General features: G+C 39.9%; 1 protein-coding gene across 1 annotated transcript; it reads right to left on the bottom strand.

Moving 5' to 3' along the window:
* Positions 1 to 313: 313 nt before the first annotated feature.
* On the bottom strand, positions 314 to 27,451 carry LOC128330978 (vomeronasal type-2 receptor 26-like). Its single transcript, XM_053264347.1, has 6 exons — positions 27,384 to 27,451; positions 26,318 to 26,609; positions 23,538 to 24,395; positions 20,231 to 20,458; positions 18,444 to 18,570; positions 314 to 1,218 (listed from the first exon to the last, which is right to left on the bottom strand). Exons 1-6 carry the CDS (start codon positions 27,449 to 27,451, stop codon positions 314 to 316), a joined length of 2,478 nt encoding a protein of 825 aa, XP_053120322.1.

Raw genomic sequence — 27,451 nt, 5'->3', positions numbered from 1 at the left:
CATTTTCTACATCAATGACACGGTGAGACAGCCTTAGTAACCCAGATTTCCATTCCCCAAAGGTGGCCAAAAGAAGCATCTCCACCCTGATCTATGCTGATGATGCCACAATCCTCTCAGGGACACCTTGAAGTCTCAGAAGGGCATTGGTGGTAGGGATGTGCAAATCAGTTTGTGTACAAATTGGGTATAAAGCTCGGAGAAAAATTGTCAGCCTAGTAGAGAAGAAAATACAGAAAAATTCTCATTCACATGCACAAGCAAAAAAAGAACTCTGCAATGGGTACTAATACAAGGGATAGCGTATTTACATTCACAAACCCTTTCTTCTTATTAGCTGTTCCCTGTTGTTCAGTTGAGGCTTCAACACTATAATGTAACATTTAGGGGAAAAGATACAACCCAGCAACCCAGCACTGGAGGCTAAGATAGAAAAGATTTCTACAGCGACCATGTATTTTCCTTTAGTGCTCAGGTAGGTTGGAATGAAGGATAACCACACGCTACAAAACACCAACATGCTGAATGTTATGAACTTGGCTTCATTGAAACTGTCAGGCAGCTTCCTGGCAAAAAAAGCTACAGTGAAACTAAAAAGAGCCAGAAAGCTCATATAGGCCAAGACAAAGTAAAGGAAAATTGCAGAGCCCTCATTACATTCCAGTACAATTTTGTTATCCACTGAATGCTTGTCAACATCTGGGTAAGGGGGAGAGATTGCCAGCCAAACAGCACAAATGCCTGCTTGAATAAAGGAGCAGGAAGTAACAATAGAGTTGGCCAATCTTTTCCCCACCCATTTCCTCATTCTGGATCCTGGCCTGGTGGCCATGAATGCCAGGACCACCGTGATGGTTTTTGCCAGCACACAAGAAAGAGCTACCGAGAAGATGATGCCAAAAGCAGTTTGTCGAATAAGGCATGCCACCTTCTCAGGATGGCCGATGAACAGCAAAGCGCAAAGGAAGCAGAGCAGGAGGGAGACCAGGAGAGTGTAGGTGAGGTTCCTGTTGTTGGCTCTGACAATGGGAGTGTTATGGTGCTTCATAAATGTTCCTAGCACCAGAACTGTAATGAAAGAAAAGGAAAAAGTGAAACTGGCTAAAGTGAGCCCCAAAGGTTCTCCATAAGACAAGAAGCTTATATCCTTTGGGATACATAAATCCTGCTTTCTGTTTGGATAGTTTTCATCTGTGCATTTATTACAGTCATTCATGTCTGTGGGGGGAAAGAAAAGAAAATATGGTTCACTCTCAATAACATATCAAATCTACGAGCATCTAGTAAAATATTCTCCACCTAAATCAGGGCAACCATTCAGTCCTCATCCTCTAATACAGAACTGGTGAGTGGGTGATGTTAAAAGATTCTTCACACAATGAACATTCTTTGCAAAGTAAAGGTCTCTGGTTTCTTTTCAGTTTTCCATGTCTCCCAGAGGAACTCTGCTTTCACTCACAAGGGGACCAAGGACAAAATTTAAATCCTAGAATCTCATTCATTCATTTGGAAATCATACCAACTACTTCTAGCTTTCATTTCCCATGCAGAGAACAAAAGAAATTTAAAACACTTTCATAATGAAAATGTTGGTTTCAATACTATTTTACATTGTTTCCAAAACTTACTCCATATTACTCCCATATTGAAGGAGTTACACTGACTGCCAATATGTTTCCGGGCAAAATACAAGGTGTTTGTCATAACCTATAAAGCCCTAAATGGCTTGGGCCATAGGTTTTTAAGAGAATGTCTTCTTTTTAATGAACCGTTCTGCCCATTGAGATCATCAGGAGAGGTCCGTCTGCATTTGTCACCGGCTCCTGTGGTGGCTACTCAGGGACGGGCCTTATCTGTTGCTGCCCTGAGGCTTTGGAATGCGCTCCCTAGTGAAATAAGATCCTCCCCATCTCTGACATCTTTTAAAAAGTCCTTAAAGATGCATTTCTTCACCCAGGCTTTTAACTGATACTGTTTTGATTGTTTTGAATGTTTTTAAAATATTATTTTAAATTTTAAATTGTGTTTTAAATTTCTTGCTTTTAAATTTTTCTTTTGTTTTTGTTTTTAATTAATGTTTTACTTTTTAATCTTGTAAATCGCCCAGAGACGTATGTTTTGGGTGGTGTAAAAATATGATAAAATATGAATAAATGAATAAATAAATAAATAAATAAATAAATAAAACAATATGGCAAAAAAGTTTTATTGTTAAATTGCCCCTTGATCGATCTCTGGATGAATTGTACCGCACATCACAGAGAAGGGGGAAAATAAAAAATTCTGTGTTCACTGTTTTGAAACTCTGAGCCCTTTCATATGATTTGAGCCCTTTCTCATGATCAGGTAGAAATGGCCGTATGCTACAGGGGACGAATCCTTATAACTCTTAATTCCCTCGCAGATGATCCCGTTCATCTAACAGCAGCTGGGAGGTTTGGGAGCTAGGAATGTGCAGTGCATTATGGGGAGCCTCCTGACACTGGCTGGGAGGCTACTCATGTGTAGGTGATGCATGAAGCCACATGGCACCAACACATGACCAGCTAGCCCCGGGTGACAGTGCACTTGAGCCCTTAACAGCCGTGGCTCCCTAAGGGTTAAGGGTGCAAGCGAGGTTCTCTCACACAGGCAAAATTGGGCTGTGCTCCCTTATCCTGGTTTTGCGTGTGCATGAGAATAGTCTCTCTGTCTTCCAAGTCAGAGTCAATCTTAATGAAATTAACTGCCCTGTTTTAACTCACCCACCATACCATTGAAACTGCTTATGCGGGCTTCCGGTTGGACTGCCAGCGTAGCGGCTGCTTCTCTGCCAAGGGAAGACCGACTAAGAGGAAAAAAGAGGGTTTTGAGGCTTCAAAACCCTCCTAAGTCATCCTAGATTAAAGGATTGACTCAAGATAACCCACGTCTTCTCGTATGCCGGTCGCTTAATACAGGGACTGAGCTGAAGAGCTCAGTTTTTTGTCTTAAGTCAATCGGCAGGGATAGGGGTTCCATCTTTGCTAGCCTCCTACTCAGGAAATCTTTATGATTGAAGCTGCCTGGCAAACAATCTCTGCGGCTTGGATATACAGGTGAAACTCGGAAAATTAGAATATCGTGCAAAAGTCCATTAATTTCAGTAATGCAAATTAAAAGGTGAAACTGATATATGAGACAGACGCATTACATGCAAAGCGAGATAAGTCAAGCCTTAATTTGTTATAATTGTGATGATCATGGCGTACAGCTCATGAAAACCCCAAATCCACAATCTCAGAAAATTAGAATATTACATGGAACCAAGAAGACAAGGATTGAAGAATAGAACAATATCGGACCTCTGAAAAGTATGCAGTGTACTGTGCTTGATTGGCCAGCAAACTCGCCTGACCTGAACCCATAGAGAATCTATGGGGCATTGCCGAGAGAAGGATGAGAGACATGAGACCAAACAATGCAGAATTGCTGAAGGCCGCTAATGAAGCATCCTGGTCTTCCATAATACCTCATTAGTGCCACAGGCTGATAGCATCCATGCCACGCCGCATTGAGGCAGTAATTGCTGCAAAAGGAGCCCAAACCAAGTACTGAATACATATGCATGCTTATACTTTTCAGAGGTCCGATATTGTTCTATTCTTGTCTTCTTGGTTCCATGTAATATTCTAATTTTCTGTGATTGTGGATTTGGAGTTTTCATGAGCTGTACGCCATGATCATCACAATTATAACAAATTAAGGCTTGACTTATCTCGCTTTGCATGTAATGCGTCTGTCTCATATATCAGTTTCACCTTTTAATTTGCATTACTGAAATTAATGGACTTTTGCACGATATTCTAATTTTCCGAGTTTCACCTGTAATTAATGCTTGAAGTTCAAGAAGCTCACCTCTTCAGTGAATGATGATGACAAAAGATTGAAACTCCTCCTGCGTTTCGGAGAAAGACGCCACAGATAAGCCTGTAAGTTCTTCTATGGATTACAATTAAAGAAAGGAATTTCTTCTTTTTTACTTGCTAAATATTAAAGCTCGAGACTTGAACTGCTGTATTTAATATAGGGAAAGAACTTTATCAGTGGGGATTGTTATTTTTATAGTTTAAAGAAGAGACGTTCTGCTGTTTCTCATTTGCTATTTACTCTGCCTATCATTTCGTTTAACCAATGGAATAATGGAAACAATAGATGCTCCACACCATCGTGAGAAAATTTTGTCTGCCAGTGATTAGTTACAGACGCTGCAGAATTGTTTATATTTGAATAAGCACAGGCTGTTACTTTCTGTTTTGAGATCAAGGACAAACTGGCTGTGCAAGTAATCTTCTTCTTTAACCCTTCCATGCCAGTATGAAAGGCAAGGACAAATCTCACCAAAGTCAGACACATACACAAGCTAGGAAACTTTCACTTCCAGATACAGGCGTGGGGAAAACTAAAGCACCTGTAGCCATGGACCAAACACTCTTTGAGATGAAACAAATTTTGCAGTCAAATGCCACTGCTCTTCAGCAAGTCATCCCAGATGTGACTCAGATGAAACGAAAAATGAATGAAATAAATGATAAGACTTCAAATATTGATGAGATTGTCAAGAGATTAGCACAGGATAATAAAGAATTTAAATTAAGGGTTGAAGCTGTGGAGAAGGATGTGCAATCACTGAAAGATGATAGAGAAAAATTACTAGATCAAATGGCTTTGTTGGAACTAAGACAAAAAGAGAGATTCTTAAGGTTTAGAGGCATTCCAGAAACCCCTAACCAGAATATTAGAAAATTGCTTGGAGAGGAACTTGCATCATTTTTGGGAATTACACCTGATGAGATGGAGGCCCAGATTGAGACAGTCTTTCGTTTGAACTCGGACTTTGCTCTAAGAAACAAACTAATCAAAGATTGTTTAGTACAGTTTTCCACCAAATCAATAGCTGAGCGAATCATTCAGGCTCATTTTACTACAACCTTAACAATTCAAGCTCACCAGATAAAATTTTTGAAAGAAATTCCAGCTAGAATCTTAAGAAAACGCAAGGATTACAAATTTTTGATTGATGCTTTAAATGCTAATGGAATACGTTTTAGATGGGAATTACCATAGGGAATCTCCTTCTTCTACAAGAGTAAGAAGAATAGATTCACCGAGCTCCTCAAAGCACAAGAATTTTGGCGGAAATACAAAAAAGACTTATCTTCTGAGCATCCTGCTTCATAAATATATAATTTAAACTATACCATATGGATTACAAACGAACTCACAGATTTTTTTCTTGGAATGTAAATGGCTTGAACTCAAAAATTAAAAGAAATAGGGTTTTTCACTTTCTTAAGAAATAGTGTGTTTTTCACTTTCTTAAGGATATAGTGTGTTTACAAGAGACTCATATTAGAAAACAAGATAGAAAACTTTTGGTTAATAAGGCCCTGGGACAAGAATTTGTTTCTTCAGATAAGAAAAAAAAAGAGGTGTAGTATTTTATGCTAAACAGCAATTTGAACCTAAATTGATTTTTAAAGATGAAGAAGGCAGGGTACTTGCGCTGGAAGTCTTAATTTCTGGAGTCAAAATGGTGATAATTGGAATTTATGCCCCAAATGAAAAGAAAGTTGAATTCTATAACTATTTGGATCAAAAGATGGCAAATTTATCGAACGTTAATTTGATTATATTGGGAGATTTCAATGGAGTTGTTTCGACATCTTTGGATAGAAAATCCGATTTATCGGATAAGAACTTACAAGGTAAACTTCCTAAAGCATTTTTTGAATTAGTAGAACATATGGACCTTTATGATTTATAGAGAATTAAAAATTCTAATGCAAAAGAATTTACCTATTTTTCTGAAAGATACCAATCACATTCAAGGATTGATATGGTTTGGACATCTAAAACTATTATATCTTATATGAAAAGAATGGACATTTTACCTAGGACATTTTCGGATCATAATCCAATTTGCTTTGAATGGAAGAAGGAAGGTGCAACCTCATTTCGGTGGAGACTGAACGAATATCTTTTGAAAAAACCAGATGTGGTCGAGAAAGCCAAAAAGCAGTTAAAGGACTATTTTGAATTGAATTTAAATCAAGGATTGGATAATAAAATTGTCTGGGATGCAAGTAAAGCAGTTTTGAGAGGTTTCTTCATACAGCAAGATGCATATTTTAAAAAATAAAGAGGATAGAAAAAAGAGGTATTATTGATGCAGATCTCAAAAAAGGAAAGGGAACTGGTATGGACTAAAGACAAGAAGAAGGTTTCTCAAGCTATTAAGATTCTACAACAACAACATTCTATGTTAATAGCAAATGAACTCGAACAAAATTTGAAATATATTAAGCAAAGATCATTTGAGTTTGCAAATAAACCAGGCAAGTTGCTAGCTTGGAAAATTAGATCCGAGAGGAAGAAAAATTTTATATCTAAAGTACTTACAAAAAATGGGCTCTCTTATAATGGAAAGGAAATAAGGATGGAATTTTAAAAATATTATTCAGAACTATATAAAGGCAAAATAGTAGAAGATAAAAAAATTGAGCAATTTCTTAGATCTAAAAATATTCCAAAACTTTCTCATCAACAAATAGAAATTATGAATGCTCCAATAACAGTTATGGAATTAACAGAAGCAATAAATCAAGATAACTCCATCAAGGCCCCAGGGCCTGATGGACTCTCAGCTTTGTATTATAAGTCATTTAAAGACTAAATTTTACAACCTCTTCAATGGACTATGAATGACATTTTACAAAAAGGGATTATGCCAGATTCATGGAAATATGCAAATATTACAATAATCCCTAAGCCAGACCAAGATCCAATATTAATTAAAAATTATAGACCAATATCACTTTTAAATAATGATTACAAACTCTTTGCTGCTGTTTTGGCAAGAAGAATGAAAGTGATATTAAGAGACTTTATTCATGAAGATCAAGCTGGCTTTTTGCCAAAGAGACAACTGAAAGACAATGTTAGAACAGTCTTAAATGTATTGGAGTATTATGAAAAACATAATGACAAACAGATGGCGATGATTTTTTTTGGATGCAGAGAAAGCTTTTGATAATATTTCGTGGCAGTTCATGTGGGAACTATTAGAGGAAATAACTGCGGGTAATAATTTCATTAGAGCAATTAAAACTATTTATATGGAACAATATGCTAAGATTATTGTAAATGGAGAATTATCAGACAATTGTGTAATACAAAAAGGGACTAGACAAGGCTGTCCACTCTCCCCATTGCTTTTTATATTGGTTCTAGAAGTGCTTTGTAGAAGTATTAGAGAAGATGATGAACTACATGGTCCCAAAATTGGGAGACAAGAATATAAGTTGAGAGCCTTTGCAGATGATGTTGTGTTATTTTTAGAAAATCGAATGGACAAGATTGAAAGACTTTTGGACAAGATACAGCAATTTGGCCAGTTGGCTGGATTTTATATAAATAAGACTAAAACTAAGGTTTTGACTAAAAATATAGATCAGAAAACTAAAGACAGATTATTTGAAATAAGTGCGTTAAGAGTGGAGAAGAAAGTGAAATATTTGGGTGTTTGGTTAACAAATAATAATTCTTTGTTGTTTTCTAATAATTATGTTAAAACATGGAACTTAATGAAAAATGATTTGCAAAGATGGTCCAAAATGAATCTATCTTTAATGGGAAGAATCTCAGTGGTGAAGATGAATGTTTTACCTAAAATGTTATTTCTCTTTCAGACTATTCCTATAATTAATAATATGACTTGTTTTAGGCAATGGCAGAAGGATATAACTAAGTTTGTTTGGCAGGGGAAAAGACCAAGAATAAATTTTAAGAATTTAACAGATGCAAAGGACAGAGGTGGCCTTACCTTGCCAGATTTAAGGTTGTATTTTGATGCTGTATGTTTGACATGGCTAAAAGAATGGATAACATTGAGAAACCCTAGAGTTCTTGATCTGGAGGGATTTGACAGAAGGTTTGGATGCCATGCTTACTTATGGTATGAAAAAAGTAAAGTACATAAAGATTTTTTGAACCACTATGTAAGAAGGAGTTTAATGAGGGTATGGTTAAAATAGAAAAATTGGTTAGAACCAAAAACTCCATTATGGATATCTCCGATCGAAGCTTTATCACATAAAGAAGTAAATATGCAGGTGTCTGGGGGTATTTATAGAGATCTGTTGCTTTTTCATGGAAAGGATTGTAAGTTAAAAACTTTAAATGAAATACAAAGTGTGGTAAGAGATTGGTTTCAGTACTATCAGTTAAATGAGATTTATAAGAAAGACCTTAAAGTTGGATTTGAGGATCAGATTTCGAATTTTGAGAAGGAACTATGTCAAGATGATGAAAAATTAATTTCTAAAATGTATAAATTGTTACTTTTAGAGGAGACAAGAGATGAATTGGTTAAAACAACTATGATAAAGTGGGCTCAAGATGTTGGACTTAATATAGAAATGGCAGCCTGGGAAAAGTTATGGAAGAATGATTTAAAATTCACTGCTTGTTATACTTTGAAGGAAAATTATTATAAAATGATGTACAGATGGTATTTGACACCAAAAAAACTGGCATTAATGTATAAAAATGTTTCAAACAAATGTTGGAAGTGTGGGGATTCTGAAGGTACTTTTTTTCACATGTGGTGGACTTGTGGGAAGGCTAAGGCCTATTGGGACATGATATATAATGAATTAAAGAAAATATTTAAAGTGACATTTCCTAAGAAGCCAGAATCCTTCCTGCTAGGAGAACACAAGGAGAAATTCCTACAAATAGCTTAACTTTTCTCCTGTATGCTTCTATGGTGGCTAGAATAACATATGCACAGAAATGGAAGACTAATGAACTGCCTTCAAAAGAAGATTGGCTGATAAAAACTATGGAACATGCAGAGATGGCAAAACTTACAACACTGATAAAAGATCAAAGCTTAGAACGTTTCAGGGAAGATTGGAAACCTTTTTTGTTGTACTTAAAGAATTATTTTCCTAATATGGATCTTACAGCTGGATTTGAAGTTTGAAATGCAGGTTGGGTAGACTAATGGTTTTTTCTTTTTTCTTTAAGCTTTAAATTTGTGTTTTTTAAATTAATATTATAATAAGGTAAACTTTATAGTTTTTATTTCACGAAAAGAGGTGCGCGGGAAGTCCAATTGTGTTTATTATGGATGTTATGATTATTGTTAAAAATTAATAAAAATTAAATTTCAACGAAACTTCTTATGCAACTGCTGATTGTGAAGAAGGTTGGGACTGCTTACGTCTCCACAGCAGCCTCGAGGCAGAGTGTTACAGAGGCAGTAGGCTGCACATTGTCTCAGCCAATGTTTAAAATTGAACTTTTTAACCATAATCTTTGATTCAGGTCAATATCATACTGTGGATATTGTAGTATGGACAACCTCTGTTGCACTGGGTGGGGAAATGAAAGTCCTATGCATGTATAGTGTGAGGGGTCAAAGAGGCCCCATAAAATGCTACCATAATACTGTAATCACTCTATGAACCTTGTCTCACAATCCATGAGAAGGGCTCCGGGGTGGTCTGTGGGGAGAGCAGGTTACATGAGTTGTGCTGCCTCCTTGAGTGGGCAGATCACCCACAAAGATGAGCACCAGCTCCTGCTGGTAGCTCCAGGGGTTGGGGTGCTGGGACACCCCCCCCCGAGCTCCAATGGTACATAGTGCAAGTGTGCGGTGCATTATTGGGATTCTCCTCACCCATCCATCACCCTCCTAACCCCATTTTGAGAGGTGGCTTCATAGGCGAGTTTGCAGCCTGATCCCAGTGGTGCACATGGATGTGCAAACCCGGGCTGGGCTTCTTTAGCCCAGTTTTGCACACGCGTGTGAATAGCCTCTGTGTCTTACAGATACCAGGACATGTTCTTCACATGTAGGGGGGAAAACATAAAAGAGGGGGAAAAACCATCTGCTTTTTCATAGATTCATAACAAACAAAAGCACTTCTCAGACCTTAAGGCTGTTCTCAAGAGCAGCCTAACCCAAGCTAGAGCAGCCCAGCCTGGGATAGGCTGCTCACGTGCAGCACTGGAATCGAGTTGGATCCCAGCGCCGCCACAGTGCCTTACCTATCTTTTTGACCTGGCCATGTGCACCCTTAACCCAGTGGCCGGGATTGTGTGTTTCCTTGGGCTGCACACAGCCACAGCAGATACAGAGACAGGCAAATCCTCCAATGCACAGCACTCTTCACACGGGGGAGTGTGAGATTCCTGGAGGATGAGACACATTGTCCTGGTCTCCAGAAAGCCGCTTATGGGCACAGCAGGAAGCAGTGAGGAGGGCAAGGAGATCAGCTGAGGGGAAGGTAACTCCAGCGCAGTCCTTATCCCTACCTACCCACCCCACCTCAGGTTGTGTGCATAGCCTTATCGTGTTCAACACTGATACAAGTGTACAATTTATACAGGCCTAGATCTGGGGCATTATGGCTGCCCACCCGCCCAGGCTTCGCTTCTGTTTCCCTAACGGGGGGGGGGGGTGAGGAAGGGGAAGCAGAGCGTCACAAAGGGCCTTTATTCATTTTTAATTGCAACGCTCCACTCCCCCTTCCTCCTCCCATTAGGAAAACAGAAGTGGGGAGGCACACACAAGAGAAGAGTGACAAGTGTGCACTTTTCACAGTTCCTTGCCTCCGTTTAGCAACCCCCTTTTAACATCCAAGGCTGTTCTTTGACTCTTAATCACTTAACATGCAAAGTTAGGTAAGAGAGTGGAGAAATCACTCAAACATTACAGACCTGTCCTTGGCACATGAGATCCTATGGGTCTTTTAAAAGTATATATGATGAAGGAGAAGACACCTCTCTTCCTAGCTCTCCCAAATTGGAGAAAGGTCAGTAGTTGTGCAAGTTTCCATTCATGGCCATTTCATTTCCTGCATGATTATAATCTGCTTTCTGCCCGTTCTGTATCCCATCCCATCCAGCCTCACATTTATTTGAGATACCTTGCCTCCTGAGATTCCTAATGCCCATCCCTTCTGTCTTTTAAGAAAATTCTGAAAATTTATCTATTCTGCCAGGCTTTTAGGGGTGTGTGTGTGTGTGTGTGTGTGTTTCCCCCCACCCCGCTGTTGTTGTTTTAATTATGTAAACCACCTCAAGTCTAAGGGAGTCAGGCAGTCAATAAATTTGGTTCTGCTGTGCTGTAATTTACAACTTTTAACTAGTTGGGATAGTTAGCAGAGTCTACATTGGTCCAAGAGAAGGAGAGCAAGGCGGTGACAGATGACGGATTGTGGTGGGGGCCCATTTTAAAAACTTGTCTCTGGGCCCAAGCCAACCTTGTTATGCCCCTGCACAGCAGGGAAATGTCTTGATTAGCAAGCAAGAGGTTGCCAGTTCAAATCCCCATTGGTATGTTTTCCAGACTATGGGAAACTCTTATATTGGGCAGCAGTGATATAGGAAGGTGCTGAAAGGCATCATCTCATACTGTGAGGGAGATGGCAATGGTAACCCCCCCGTATTCTACCAAAGATAACCACAACGCTCTGTGGGCGCCAGGACTTGAAACTGATTCAAAGGTGCACATTACTTTACAGTCATTCATACAAAAGCATGTACAGGTGTACAGAGTACACCTGTAGATAGTACAATATAAAGTGTGAAAAGGTCTCAAGTGCTCTCTGTTCACAATATCTCCAGCAATGTCTTTGAGATAAATAATACCCCAAGGATTAACCAATGCCATTACAAACCTGAATCATAGTAGTATAGTAGTTAGAGGTCATTTTCATGACCAGCCCAACATTGGGATGTGTGAAACGTTTTGGGTACAAAATGTTTTGTACTCAAAATGGGCCGTTTCGGGTGTTTTGTAGACAAAACAAAATGCCCATTTTCAAAATCTGAAAGTTTTGTACACAAAACTAAACGACCCTGTTTCAGCTACAAAATGTGTAGCTGTTTGGGACCTCCATTTTGATCTCTGAGTCAGTTTCCATTTTGTGTTTGACATCTCTTTGAATTCCCCGCCCTTCTAGCCTTCCGATCGGTGACCTAAAGCATGGGCTGACCTGCTGAAGATTCCCTCCTTATTCCCCATTGGCTCTTTTGCCTCTTGCCACTCTTTACTGACCCCACATTGGCCAGGGGAAGGGTAGAAGAAGGGGCAAGGGTGGGGGGAGTTCAAGGAGGGGTTTTCAATTCATTCAACAAGTTAGTTACTCATTCGCCATTCTCCCTTTCTATCTCATTGAAGACAGAGAGAGAGAACTAGTTTGCATTGCAAGGTATGCCTCAGGTTGCCATGATGATGCCATGTCAACCCCTGCTAACATGGCAAAGAGGCACCTTTTAATGTGGTGATTCTCTTCATTTAGCAGGGGGAGAGTAACTGGCCCTATCCACCCCCAGCACAGTACTTCCAGTGACTGTTTCTGGTGTCTATCTTATGTTTCTTTTTAGATTGTGAGCCCTTTGGGGACAGGGTTCTATCTTATTTATTATTTATTTGTTATTTCTCTGTGTAAACCGCCCTGAGCCATTTTTGGGAGGCGGTATAGAAATCAAATCAAATCAATAAATCAATCAATCAATCAATCATGCCATTGCCTATGCCTGCCTGCCTTATTGTCAGCCTGAGCCCAGCCTGCCAGCCTGCTATGGCTACTGCATGCCAGCCTGGGGATGGATTTATCTGCTGCATTGCTTTTTACGTCCAGAAGAGATGCCATGCCATTTCCTATGCCTGCCTTGTTGCCAGTCTGAGACCAACCTGTATATTCTCTGGTAGCATATGAGATTTTCAATGACAAACCAAGAATCCACTCTCATATGCTACCAGAGAATCTACACTCAAAACATCTTAGAAACAACAGAATCCATTACCCTTTGAGTTAGCAACCTATGGGGGTGGTTGGCACCCTATGTGTTCTACACCACCACTTGCTCTGGGCCACCCTGGTGCCCCCCAAGTGCAGTTATAGGGCTGCTGAAACCTGCATCATTCCCTATGGGGAAGAAACTTAAAGACACGTAAACTCCATTAAATCTTTAAAAATCAACCCTCTGCCCAATTCTTTTGAAATAATTCTCACAGCTTCCTTGCCCCCACTGGGCACTACCACCCACCCTACTCTGCTCTGGGCCTCCCCCTTTCCCCCCGATGTGAAGCTATACTTTTGCTGAAACCTCCATTATTCCCTATGGGAAAAACCTTAAACTTCAAAAATCCACCAAAAACCAGCCCTTTGACCAATTCCTCTGAAATTTGGGTGGTAGATTCCACCCATTGGGTGCCACCACTCACATCCACTAGTTTTGCCCTGGGGCCATTTTTTAAAAATGCAAAAAGTTTCAGATTCAGATTTTGCAGTTTTGAACAAAGAAACAAATTGGGGTGTTTTGGATTGGATGATTTTGAACAAAGAACAAAATAGGGGTGTTTCGGATTCAGGCCAAAAACAAAACGGGGGTGGGGAGCACAACCCTCACCCTACCTGTGTAGGGCAGCGCTAGTCCAGGGCTGGTCATGGGAACCGTCAGGATCAGTCTGCATCCGGGCACTCCTCAACTAGGTAGCCCTAGTTTTGTACCCAGACTAAAAGTGATGTAGGAGAGCATGCATATGCCCTCCTACCCAAAGGCTTGGTCATGTGGGCACACAGGCTGCCAGCAGCTCCTTTGGGACAGAAATGGTCACAATGGAACCTCCTAAATCGCCCACCACTTAACCAAGGTTTGGGGTGCCAGTGAACCAGGCTTTGTGATTGTGTGTCTGCCATGACTGCTTGCAGCTGTGCCAGACATTCTCGCATGGGGAGTGGGGCTCCCATTAATGCACCACACACCTGTGCCCTGACGAGGCAGGGGAAGCCCATGAGAGAGCCACCGCTCATCTGGGTGGGCAATCCACCCACCCACAGATGGAACATTGATCATCTGCAGGGAAATTAAGGTAAACCCTCCTTTCCCATAATTAGCCCCAAAGCTGATCATGAGAAGAGCTTCATAGAGTCATTACAGTATTACAACAGCATTTTGGCAGGTCGCTTTGACCTCTAGTGCCAAAAGTGCATAGTATTTTAACATTTATTCATTTTTAACAGTCTGCTTTTTATAAATGTTGAAACACAAAGGAATCTCTTATAAAAATCATATATATTGGCAAATCTCATAGTAGTTAGAATGTTGGACTAAGACCAGGAAGACCTGAGTGCAAAACCCCATTAACCATGAAACTCACTGGGTGACTCTGGGCCAGTCATGTATCTCTCAGCCTAACCTACCTCACAGGGTTGTTGTGATGATAAAAATAACCAAGTACACCACTCTGAGCTCCTCAGGAGGAAAGCGGGCTATATAAATGTAAATATAATAATAATAATAATAATAATAATAATAATAATAATAAATGCCCCTAGTGAGGCACTACCTTGGCGTGGTTGTGGGGCTTGTGTGCTCTGAGGAAGGTGAGAGCTATGCCAGAGGTCCAACCATACTGGACAGGTCTCACCAGAGGAGCCAGACAAAGAGTGCCTCTCCCATCAACAATATGGTGAGACAACTTTAATAAATCTATACCGGATCGGTTGTCGTCCGGGTCAACAAGGACCGCGCCAGGTGCTATAGTCCCTGGACATCTGGTGGCAAGTGGGCAACAGGACTCAGGATCTTCAGTTGAGCAACCAGGGATGGAGACTGCAAGGTTACTGGAAGAATCGTCGCTTAAACGAAAAAAATATACGAAAAATGCCAACAAGGAAATAATGATCTGGCATTACAAGTCTAGTCCAACTAGAAGAGGTTATTTTAAAAGAATGTACCAAATTTGGAAAGAGAAGCATCCAGATACAGAAATAACAGAACAAAGGCTAGCAGACCAGAGAAGATACATAATAAGAAAAAAAGTATTCACAGGAGTTGAGCTGGAAGAACTGCAAAGAGCAACACAGGCTCAAGATATGGAAGAAGAATTACCACCAATTGAAGAAGTTGCTCAGGCGCAGGTGGAGGAGGTGTTGGAAATAGAGGATGCCACTGTTGCTGAACTGTTTCAAAATCAAAACCAGGCAAATGCCCCTTTGCCTTCACCTCAAAAACCCGAATGCCGTTTAACAGAAAAGCAACAAGAACTGAAGCAAAAAATAACTGAGCACATAAACCAAACAACCACCAGGGTTCGACTTCCAGCTCTAAAAACAGTTGCCAAAAAACAGCGTGCTCAGGCATTAAAAGATGTCAATGCTGCACTTGCAGAAATAACAACCAATAATTTGCAAGAAACAAACCAACTAATGTACAGTGCAGCAACAATAACAACACAAGAGCTCGGTTATAAGATCAGTGGACCTGTAAAAAAAGAAAGCAGTACATCACCTAAATGGAAGATTAGATTAGAAAATAAAATCTCCAGGCTTAGATCAGATGCTAGTAAATTGAAAGATATGAAAGACAAGAAGCTGAAGAATGAAAACACCAAACAGTATCTGATCCAAAAATACCACCTAGATTCAAGGAAAATTAGAGAAGTCCTGGAAATAATAAAGCAGCAAATAACAGCAGTGTCAAAGAAGATTAGCAGATATGAAGCCAGAATTACACAACACAGGCAGAATCTCCAATTCCAGTCGAATCAGAGACGTTTCTACCAAAGCATAGAAGGAGAAACTGCAAGAAACGTAGAAACACCAAATAAAGAAGAAACAGTGCAGTTCTGGGGGAAATTATGGGACAACCCAATAGATTATAATAAAAAAGCAGGCTGGATGAAAGAGGTAGAAAAATGTAACCAACAAATGCAAGATCTAATAATAACACCAGAATTAATAAGTGAAAGAGCAAAGAAAATTAAAAATTGGACTGCGCCAGGCAACGATGAACTGCATGGCTTTTGGCTTAAACACCTAACAAGCCTTCATAAACAACTATCAAAACAGTTCAATCACATTTTGCAAGGAGGTGATATTGAACAATGGCTAACAACTGGGAAAACTCATCTCATAATGAAAGACCCAGCAAAAGGTGCAGTTCCAAGTAATTATAGACCAATAACCTGCCTGCCAACCATGTTCAAATTATTAACTGGAATAATAGCAGATGAAATCATGCAACACTTATTACCTAACAAATAGCTTCCAGTTGTGCAGAAAGGAAATTGCCCGAACACCAGAGGCACAAAAGACCAGCTGCTGATTGACAAAATAATTTTAGAAAATTGCAAGAGAAGAAAAACCAATCTAAGTGTTGCATGGATTGACTAAAAGAAAGCCTTTGATTCATTGCCTCACACATGGATACTAAAATGTTTAGAAACAACTGGTGTCAGTAAAGACATTCAGATATTTATTTAAAAAAGCAATGAGCATGTGGAGTACACAGTTAACAATCAATGGTGAGACACTTGGACAGGTTAGCATTAGAAGAGGCATTTTCCAAGGGGACTCACTATCCCCTCTGTTGTTTGTAATCACCATGACCCCACTTTCACAAATACTAAACAAAACAGGCCTCGGATACCAAACATCTAAAACATCAAGTAAAATCGACCATCTGCTGTACATGGACGATTTAAATTTGTATGGAAAGTCCCAGTCAGAAATCGAATCACTGCTAAGCACTGTCCGTATATTCAGTAGCGATATAGCAATGGAGTTTGGACTAGACAAGTGTGCTGCATTAATAATGAACAGAGGGAAAATAAGAAAAACAGAAGGAATAGAACTGCCCAATGGAAGCAAGATCAAGAACCTGGAAGAGAAAGAACATTACAAATACTTGGGCATTCTATAGGCTGATAACATCGCACACACTGAAGTTAAAAGAAAAATTGGAAGTGAATACATCAGGAGAGTTCGAAAAATCCTCAAGTCCAAACTCAATGGTGGGAACACCATACAAGCCATAAACACCTGGGCTATACCTGTTATCAGATACACTGTAGGAATAATAGACTGGACCCAGGCAGAGCTAGAGACGCTAGATCGTAAGACCAGGAAAATCATGACCATCAATCATGCTCTGCACCCCCGCAGTGATGTTGATCGGCTATACCTCCCTCATAGCTCAGGTGGAAGAGGAATGCTGCAAGTCCATCAAACAGTAGAGGAGGAGAAAAGAGGCCTTGAAGAATATATCAAGGACAGTGAAGAAGATGCACTTCAAATGGTCAATAACACAAAACTATTCAACACCAATGAAAGAAAGCAGGCCTACAAGAAAGAACAAGTCAAGAACCGAGCAGAAAAATGGAAAAATAAGCCCCTGCATGGTCAATATTTGCACAATATAAGTGGAAAATCAGACATCAGGAAGACCTGGCAATGGCTTAGTAATGGCAACTTGAAGAAAGAAACAGAGGGTTTAATACTGGCTGCACAAGAACAGGCACTAAGAACAAATGCAATAAGAGCCAAAGTTGAAAAATCCACCACAAACAGCAAGTGCCGCCTTTGTAAAGAAGCAGATGAAACCGTGGACCACCTAATCAGCTGTTGTAAAAAGATCTCACAGACTGACTACAAACAAAGGCATGACAATGTAGCAGGGATGATACACTGGAAGATCTGCAAAAAATACAAGCTACCTGTAGCCAAAAATTGGTGGGACCATCAAATTGAAAAAGTTGAAGTAAATGAAGATGTAAAAATATTATGGGACTTCCGACTACAAACAGACAAACATCTGCCACACAATACACCAGATATCACTGTAGTCGAGAAGAAAGAAAAACAAGTCAAAATAATCAACATAGCAATACCAGGGGATAGCAGAATAGAAGAAAAAGAAATAGAAAAAATCACCAAATACAAAGCTGTACAAATGGAAATTGAAAGGCTGTGGCAGAAAAAGACCCAAAAAATCCCAGTGGTAATTGGCGCCCTGGGTGCAGTTCCAAAAGACCTTGAAGAGCACCTCAACACCATAGGGGTCACAGAAATCACCATCAGCCAATTACAAAAAGCAGCTTTACTGGGAACAGCCTATATTCTACGTCGATATCTATAACCACAGCAACAACATTGACAATAAAATTCTGCCATCCCAGGTCCTTGGGAAGGACTCAATGCCTGGATAAAACAAACCAGACAATAACACCTGTCTGACTGTGTAAAATAATAATAATAAATGTATGAATAATGTTTGTAGGACAAAACCCTCTATTTGGATTAGACTCGGAAACAATCTGACTGCCAGAGTAAAGTTTTCATCACATTGGTGCCCGGTGACTACCTTCCATAAAGGAAGTACTCTCTGGCACTTCACAAAGGAGCAAAACTTTCACAAAGTGGTGTCCCAACTCCCTTACTGGAAAGTCAGTCTAGAATGATAGTATGAGCAATGTAACTAGCAACATTTGAAATATATGGAATCAAGATGGTCATATTCTCTATGTCTTCTCATCCTGTGGACAGGGATCTGAAAGGATAATAGTGTGGGTATCAAGAGATCTTCTCTGAGAATAAATTCCCCAAATGTATATTACTTACCTTTCTGGTTTGAAATCTTCCCTTCTGGACAAGAAATGCAATCATAGCAACAAAATGGTTGCCCCTCCCTCATTTTCTTCCTGGAACCAGGATGGCAACTCTCACTACATAGGGAAAGAGGCCGTGTCTAATTAATGAATCAAAGAGGACAATTAGAATAATGAGAATAAAGAACTTGGAAGCCTTCATATTCTGCGGCCTTTTTATATTTTACCAAATAATTTAGGAACCCATATTCCTTGGCATGCTCCTATGCCAGCATTTTAATAGTGGAAATGCTGGAATTATGTGTATGGGTCCATTCATGAGGGCTGATTTCAATGGTCTTGTTATCTCATTTGTCAGTTGACTGGAAAAGGAGGGTGACTGTCAACCAGGTGGAAATAATGTGCATGATACTTGGCACCCTCATAGTTCTAGGGATGTGCAGAACGTTTCAGGGACAAAAAAAATTGTACTTGAAACGGGCCATTTGGGGTGTTTTGTAGACAAAACAAAATGCCCATTTTCTAAATTCAAATGTTTTGTACACAAAACAAAACATCCCTGTTTCGTCTACAAAACATTTTGTTGTTTTGAACCTCCATTTTGTGGCAATCTCTGAGTTAATCTCCATTTTGGGTTTGACATCTCTTTGAATTTCCCGCCCTTCTAGCCTTCCAATCGGTGACCTAAAGCATGGGCTTAGACTCTTAAATTTCAAAAATGCACCAAAAATCAGCCCTTTCCCCAATTCCTCTGAAATTTAGATGGTAGCTTCCACCCATTGGACAGTACCATCCCCACCCACTAATTTTGCCCCAGGGCCATTTTTGTAACTCCAAAATGTTTCAGGTTCGGATTTTGCAATTTTGAACAAAGAACAAAATGGGATTGTTTTGGATTTGGGCCAAAAACAAAATGGGGGGGGGGGGGAGAGACAGAAAATGTATAACCCTAGTTCTTGCCAACCTCATAGTTCCAAATTGTAAATTCCTTTTAGTTAAAGCTATTTAAAAAAAAGAAAGAGGTTCTACTATTACAAGGCTCAACATGTTATTGCTTATCATCATGACATTTGTTGAACTAATAATTTGAAAATTGCTCTGCATAATTTGCTAGATATGTTCTACAAATGTGCCTAATTTCAAAGTGATCTAATAAAAATTACCACAAGTGTAGCAAGTTAAATAGTGCAGAAAGCCGACAAATCGACCCATTTCTCCCCAAATGGTATTTGTCCTCTATGCATCCACAGTACTCCTTGTTGGTTGAATCGTGATCAAAATGGGGAAGGATGCATGCTTGGCATCAGCAAAGATGCCCCATGGTGTCCATGTGGTACCATGGAAGGCAAGCTGTAAGTGAGAACAATTTGTAACATATGCACATTGCTACTGATCATGTGCCATGTCTCTTAAGGCATCAGCCTTAGGTTCCAGTTTCCTGGCTTTGTGGAGCTTGGGCCAGACTGAAATAAGTGTAACTATCTTAAACCAGTAGATGTTTTGACCATCAAATATTTTTATTAAGAACAGAAATATAATAAATGTTTTGAATGACCATACTTGTGGATATATTGTGTACCATGTTCATTAACAATCTAACAACAAGGGCACAGCTGGGAATGAGAGTTTTATGTAGCCTGGTGTAGGAATTTACCCCATAACTCTAGATGATTTTTAAAAAAATCAATAGGATAAGATCATTGGTTTGAACCAATTTTTTTGCTGTTCAGAAATATCATCAATTGATATTTAATGCTCATTAATAATGGAAATAGTTAAGTAATGACACTGGCATCTTACCTGATTAAACAATCTGTGCCATGTTATGGCACCCTCATTGATGGTGAACTCTTGATCTGGAGGAGCCTGAGGATCCATCCTCCCAACTTTCACTTTTTGAAAAGAATGGTTTGAAAAAATAACCCAGTTCATCACATCCAATCCAGCTACTATCTCCCCATTCTGGTCAAAGGAAACCTCTTCGCCTGCACTATTGTTAAATGAGACACCTTTCAGAAAGTGATGTAACTAGATGAAAAAAGGAAAAGGCAAGATATAAGCAAATGTCACCACTGCCACATCTCACAAACATCTGCCTTGGATAGATGAAGTTTTCATTTTTATTTGCACAACACTGCCACAAGCAGACCAAGAGCACAAGAGATTGTGCTTTTTTGAGTATCCACTCAAACACATGACCTTCTTGCACGTGTCCATCTTTATTTGTTACATTTGTGCAGCATTATTTATTTATTTATTTAACATTTCTCTATACTGCCCAAAGCTTGCATCCCTGGGCGGTTAACAATGAAAAATCATTTTAAAAATCAAATCAATCAAACAATTAAAATAATTTAAACATTAAAATCTCTAACTTTAAAATAATTTAAAAACCAACATTAAAAATATTAAAACAATGAATCTAATAAAAGCCTGGGTGAATAAATACGTATTCAGTGACATTTTAAAAGTTGCCAGAGATGGGGAGGCTCTTATTTCAACAGGGAGCACATTCCTAAGTGCAGGGGCAGCAATGGAGAAGGCCCATTCCAGAGTTGGCGGCAAACACAGATGAACCACTCGAGATGATCTTAACAGGCAGTAGGGCTCATGGTGAAGAATATGTTGTCTTACATAACCAGGGCTAAGCTGTTTAGGGCTTTATAGGTAATAAACAGCACCTTGTATTTTGCCTGGAAACTCATACAAAACAAGTTTAAAACATCACAGTGAGTGATTGTTGATTCCAGGTACCGATTCAAAGAGGAAGGGGCGCGTATTACCCCTTCATGACCCTAAACAACTCCACTGGACATGCAGAAGTGATATGGGAGTAAAAGTATTGCTTGTTTGCCGTACATATCGCCTGAGCATAGATCTTCAAATGTGCTCTGTGTAATAATCTGTTGGATTCAAGTCGAGTCTTTTTCCACTTGCGCTATAGTCGTCTACGTCGCTGCTTCAGCCCCCATAGTTCTTCCGTATACCAAGGGGCCAGTTTGGAAGCAGGTCAGAGCGGACGCTTAGGAGCAATGGTGTCCACTGCCCTGGTGAGTTGATTATTCCAGTTCTCCACCATAGTGCCATCAGGGTCACCAGCAGAGCCAACAATAAATCCCTCCAAGGCTTTTTGGAATCCTATTGGATCCAATAACCTTCTTGGGTGGACCATCCTAATGGGCCACCTGCCCCTGCGGGGGCCCCTGCCCAGCATTAGTCTGTATGTAAGCCATATGAAAAAAATAATTATGGTAACTGGAATATTAATTGGTATATCTATTGCTTGATTGGATGTATTCTAAGTAATATTGTAAGGAATAATAACATATTTATATTTCAAATATAAGACATAGTAATGTTTTAAAAGTCCAGTAATCCTTCTGTCCATGAACTCCACTCTATTCTCAATTTTTCCTACTGTTCTTAAGGAAAGTAAGTTTATGAGATCACCGTGTCTCTGTGTGTGTATGTGTGTGTGTGTGTGTGTCCCTTTCAATTTTGGAATGCCTGGACTGATATGAACCAAACTGGGTATAGGGACACTTAGGGACACCTCATCGGCATAGTTTGTGATGATATCATCCACCTCAATTCAAGTTGGTGGCTGCATGAATGTTTGAGTCACACATGGGCTAACTTGTTTACTGCCCAAAAGATTTGTAACAAATTTGGAACAGTTGTAGGTCACATAAGGACACCTCAATGGTGTAGTTTGTGGTGATGTCATCCAAGCCGAATTCAAAATAGTGGATGCATGAAAGTCTGAGGTGGGACTGGGCTAGCTTGTGAAGATGATAATTATCAATTAAAATTATAGTGAAAGGAAAGTAGGCAGATTAGTTCTTACCAGAACATCTTGTTTTCAAATGGATATTTATACTAAATTTAAAGTGAAGAATCACACAGGAATTTGAGGAAGGGGTGAGAGCGCTGTACCGGTATATTATTATTATTAGTAGTATAGTAACATTTTTTAAAAGCCACATGAAGCTGTTGACTAAAACATCAATGAAGTTTCTGCTTCAGCCTTACTGCTTGCATGGGAGATAAATTTTGATGACCTCACTGTCCCCCAAGTCCTCTGTGCCACCCCCAAATATGTCCCTGATGGCAGCATGATGCCATGCCAGTGACACAGAGCACTTGTCTGTAGCGAAGAGAAACACATCAGCAATCCCATAAACAAATGAATACCGGTGAGTTGAAGTCATCAGTAGTACCAAAAAATCTCACATGGCACTAGCAATAGCAATAGCAATAGCAATAGCACTTACATTTATATACCGCTAGCACTTCTTTAGTTAGAATATTGACCAAACAGACCTTTTGATAGCTATTATATGATTCAAAACATAATTACCTTGTTATGATGGAAGTTTGGCTGGCTAATAACTATAAAAATACTCACCAAATTTTGTTTCTTTAAAAGCAACATTAGCACATACTTTATGAGCATTCGCATACATATAAAAAGATGGGGGCTGAGGAAGCAATGGTATTTACCATGGGCCAAAGATAAGCTGCTTCCTTGTGGGGGGAAAAGTTCTTGGGGGTTTAATTATTCTCTGCTTGTATGCAGTGCCTCTAACATTTATATGTTTCTGCTTATTAAAGTATTTTATCAGATGTTGTTCAACCTTTTTGTAAACATGGTGTTTACAAGAGGACAAAATGGTTCTGCCAGATTCCTGGAGCAGAAATGCACAAGCAGAAGGGAAGCAAAAAAAAAGGGGGGGGGGATGCCCGAATGAACCTTCACTAATGAGAACCTTTTCTTTCATAGTAAAGGCAGCACAACTGAATGGTGGGGGGAAAGAATGATGCAGATTATCTCACTTATCAGAAAAAGAGATGGCAGGAGGGAATGGATACTAGGCAAATTTTAACATATTCTATACTGTATATATTGTGAGTGAAAAGAAAAGCACCAGGAAAACACACAATGCCACTTGAAATATGAGCAAGTCTCTCACTTTTAGCGAGTGAGAAGAGAGAAGAACAGGGTATGGGGAGTATAGGAAGAATATCTAGAGACACTGTTAGGCAGATTGTGACCCATAGTGATGCTCATTTACAGGGTGTGCTCCTACATCAGTTTGTTCATTACCTGCCAGAATTGTTCATTCTGACGCTTGGATTCTCCCTCCATCTTTACTCTGTGTTGATGTCTAGACTGGAACAAGGCATGTAAAGCATGGGCCACAGTATAGGCAGCATTGTAGATGTTATAACTGTGGCCAGTCATGCTCATTTCAAAAATTGACCCAGGAAGGCTCTTCAGCTCCTCCTCCCCTGTGCAAAGATTCCCCTCCACTTCATCCAAAACTGAACCTGGGAATATGCAACTGAAAGCTTGTTCCCAAAATTCCTGGATAAAACCATCCCCCGTTGTGATGGTTGGGTTTCTGCTCTCAAGAAATTGGTGAAATGCTGGTAGATCATTGGTGTGAATTGTGAAGGATAGTGCTCCATGGAATATTCCTCCATCCCAAGTCTTTTGGAAGGCAAATGAAGCAGGTGCTAGCTGGACTGTTCCTATCCATACTTTACCTTTTGGTGCATTTTTCACAAGCACTACTTCTGATAAATATGTTGCAAATCTAAAAAATGCCATAGAATAAGATTCACCATAGGCCACTAGCACATTGGCTTTGCTCTCCATTACTTTGAAATGTATTTTTGCCCCATCTTTCATCTTGTTCAGAAGGTCAGAGAGAAATGTAACTTGGGGAATTCTTTCTATGAACTCAAAGCAAATACCACTGTGGGAAAACAATCGAAACACAGACTGCACAAATTTTTCTCCATTGTCATTGTCCATAACAAGGACCCCAATCCATGTCCAGCCAAAGTACAGAAGTAAAGAGAGGATCCCCCGATACTGATGTTCCTCATTTGGGAACATCTGATAGAAGGGAAGTCCTGGGGTTTTATCATTCATCACTGGAGCAGGACCGTGGGTGTGCTAAAGAGGAAAATGACCACATTTATGTAGCACTTCCAAATGGTAAATCACTTTGCATATACAGACTGGCATGATGTGCAGCCTATCACATCTCTAGCACTCAGTCTTGCAACTGCTGCAGACTCAGAAGGAGTCCCAAACCTGTTCTGGAACAGTTGTACAAGTGGCAATACTAGCACTATTGCTGTGGTGCTGCTGCTTTTACATCTGCTGCTTCAAAACAGTGTCAAGGCTCCTTCTGAATCTGCAGCAACTATCGTGCAGAGCATTCTAGAGGCAGAAAGCGGCAATTATGTCATCCCATCTTCAGGAGCTGTGTACACATAAAAAACCTGACATCAGATCCTAGGGAAGCCGTGGATATACTGAACCAGGAGCTGCAGGCGGTGAAGGCCTGGATGTGGGCTAACAAACTTAGGTTAAATCTAGGCAAGTCGAAGGTGCAGCTGGTCAGTAGACAAGCCAATTGGGATAAGGTGATTCAATTAGCTCTCGATGGGGTTGTACTCCTCTTGAAAGAGCAAGCACTCAGCTTGGGGGTGTTGTTGGATCTGGCCCTGCTTTTGGATGCTCAGGTGGAGGCAGTGGCCAGCACAGCTTCGGCTAGTGCGCCAGCTATGGCTGTATCTTGAGAAGGCACATCTGGCCATGGTTACACATGCCTTAGTTACATCACGGCTGGATCTTTGCAATGCACTTCACAAGGGGCTGCCCTTGAAGAATATTAGGAAATTTCAGTTTGTGAAGAATGCAGCTGCCAGGATTGTCTCAGGAACTGCTCACTTGGAGCATATTACAGCTATTTTGGAAGGGATGTTTCCAGATTCAGTTAAAGGTGCTGGTTATTACCTTTAAAGCCCTTAAGGGTTTGCTCCCTAGATACCTGAAAGACCATCTGATTTTTGGTTGTCTCTGTGTTAAATGCTTGGTCAGAGAAGGATAAAGTGATTGTGTGGGAAGTAGGTGAAAGCTCTGATGGCATTTCCTCCTACCTTGGTAATATGCTGGGTAAACGTGCTGGGTAGGGTGACAGCTTTAACAAAGACATTATAATAGTTTCAAAAAGAACACATTTTAACTATCCATGTGTTTCTACACTCAAAACATGTGGATGGCATTGCACAAATGAAAGTGAAATAATACTCAAGTGAAATAATGTTTCCCAATTATCAACTGGGTCCCATCTAGAGTTTACTTTTGATACTCCTATTGTGCCTTCACCCCAGAAAGAAGATAATTCTGGTTTCATGTCCCCACAACATTCCTTTCTTCAAGCTAGAGTTTAATAATATTAGGACCAGATCAACATTTGAGGGATGCTCTGCAAGGAGAATTCTGGTACAATAAAATACAATAAAACAGAATAAATCAGCTTTTGAGAATATATCAATAAGATCACAGAAGTGTTTCTGAGCCATCTGGGATGTTAGCTTTGGTTAGACATTTAAATATCTAACAAATGTAACAAATGTATGGAGTGCACAGAATCTGTAGAAATTGCCAGCTTTCATAAGGAGTGGGAAATATGGTGAACAGCAGCATAGAGATTGAGTTGCTGTTATCCCATCACAGTGTAAAAAAATACATGCACAACTATTTCAACAGGAAGTGCAGGGGAGCCACTTGGATGGGATTTCTGGGCATCAGCAGTGGGTCCTATGTAATGCTTGGACATCAGTAGCTGTTCATGAATGCCCTATGCAGATGCTTCTCAGGAAAACTGAAATAGCTTTTGAGGTCTCATCAGATTATCAAATTGTCTTAAACTTTTGTTAAAACCTTAACACTTAATTTCTATGCCTAATACCTTCTACTTACATAAAATGCACCTGTTTTGTACCCAAAGCATTAAATCTCATCTAGAAGGACAAAGGAAGTGTAAATGTACTCTTAAATATCCATGTTTAAAACACAAATCCTACCTGTGCAATTTTGTAAATATCCAGGATGATTGCCACATGAAGGGAAATTAGGGGGTCCAGTCCACCAATGACTGCAATCAGGTTATTCTGGGTATCACATTGATAGTTGGGGACAAATCTCTTCAATGATGATGCAAGTAGCAGTGTTGCATGGTAGGTCCACTTGGCAGTGAAATAGCTGTCATAGATGCGGAAACCCAAAGTGACATTGGGTAAGATTTCAGGGTTTTCATTGATCTCCTTTACTGCAAATGCCAAAGCCAGGATGTGCTGGTAATTCTTCGGCAGTACACTAGAGTGAAAGTTGCATTCTTCATCAGAATGATAGGCAAACCTTTGTTATTGCTTTGTTAGTGTGTTGTGCATCTTCTACTTCATTATTGAATATTCCCTCTCATAGCAAAGTCAATAGCTACCTGTACATGCAATTTGGTCTGTAGGCAAAACTTGAGCTCTGGAGAAACCATCTAAGAAAATTCTCTGATGTTTCTCCTTGGGAGCAAATGCTTTCAATTTTAGTTTCACCTTGATGGCATCCTGACACACTCTTTTGAATTTCACTTTGGATATATTTCAGTCCCTATCCTTCACAAAACAGGGCAACTGGCAAATGGGAAGTTAGGGATGCCAGGTGCAAACCACCAAGAAGGAGCACAAAAGAAGACATGAATATGCATTAAATTTACATATGTTATTTTATATACATTGACACATTACAAATGATTAATTTCTATAGAAATACAACTAAATCATTCTAGTGGGAAGACTGTGACAAAGTAGTTTGTGCTGCTACAATTTATTTTGTCCATAGCCAACTATTGAACTTCTCAAGGCCCCTACCCTCCCTTCTTACAGTGCTTTATCTTGAATTCACACCTCAGATGTCTTTCTGGTTGTCCCTCCTTGTTCTTGGATGGCTTGTCCCTTTCCCAGCTATAGGTAGCTATGCATGTACTCGGTTTGCTGAGGAATCTAGGTTCCACAGCCAAACTTTCTGTAGCTTCAGTGCCAAGGGTGGCTGCCATATAAGAAAAGGTAAGATGATGGCCTCTGGTGACAAGCGCACCATGGGATGATGAGAATTTCAGCTTCCACTGTGAGTGTCACCCAATTGCTTGCAGCTGCTTCTTCCAT

The sequence above is a fragment of the Hemicordylus capensis genome, chromosome 6 (genome assembly GCF_027244095.1).
Source record: "Hemicordylus capensis ecotype Gifberg chromosome 6, rHemCap1.1.pri, whole genome shotgun sequence".
Taxonomy (NCBI): Eukaryota; Metazoa; Chordata; class Lepidosauria; order Squamata; family Cordylidae; genus Hemicordylus; species Hemicordylus capensis.
The sequence above is the reverse complement of the archived record's forward strand: the minus strand, read 5'-3'. Positions and strand labels throughout refer to the sequence as shown.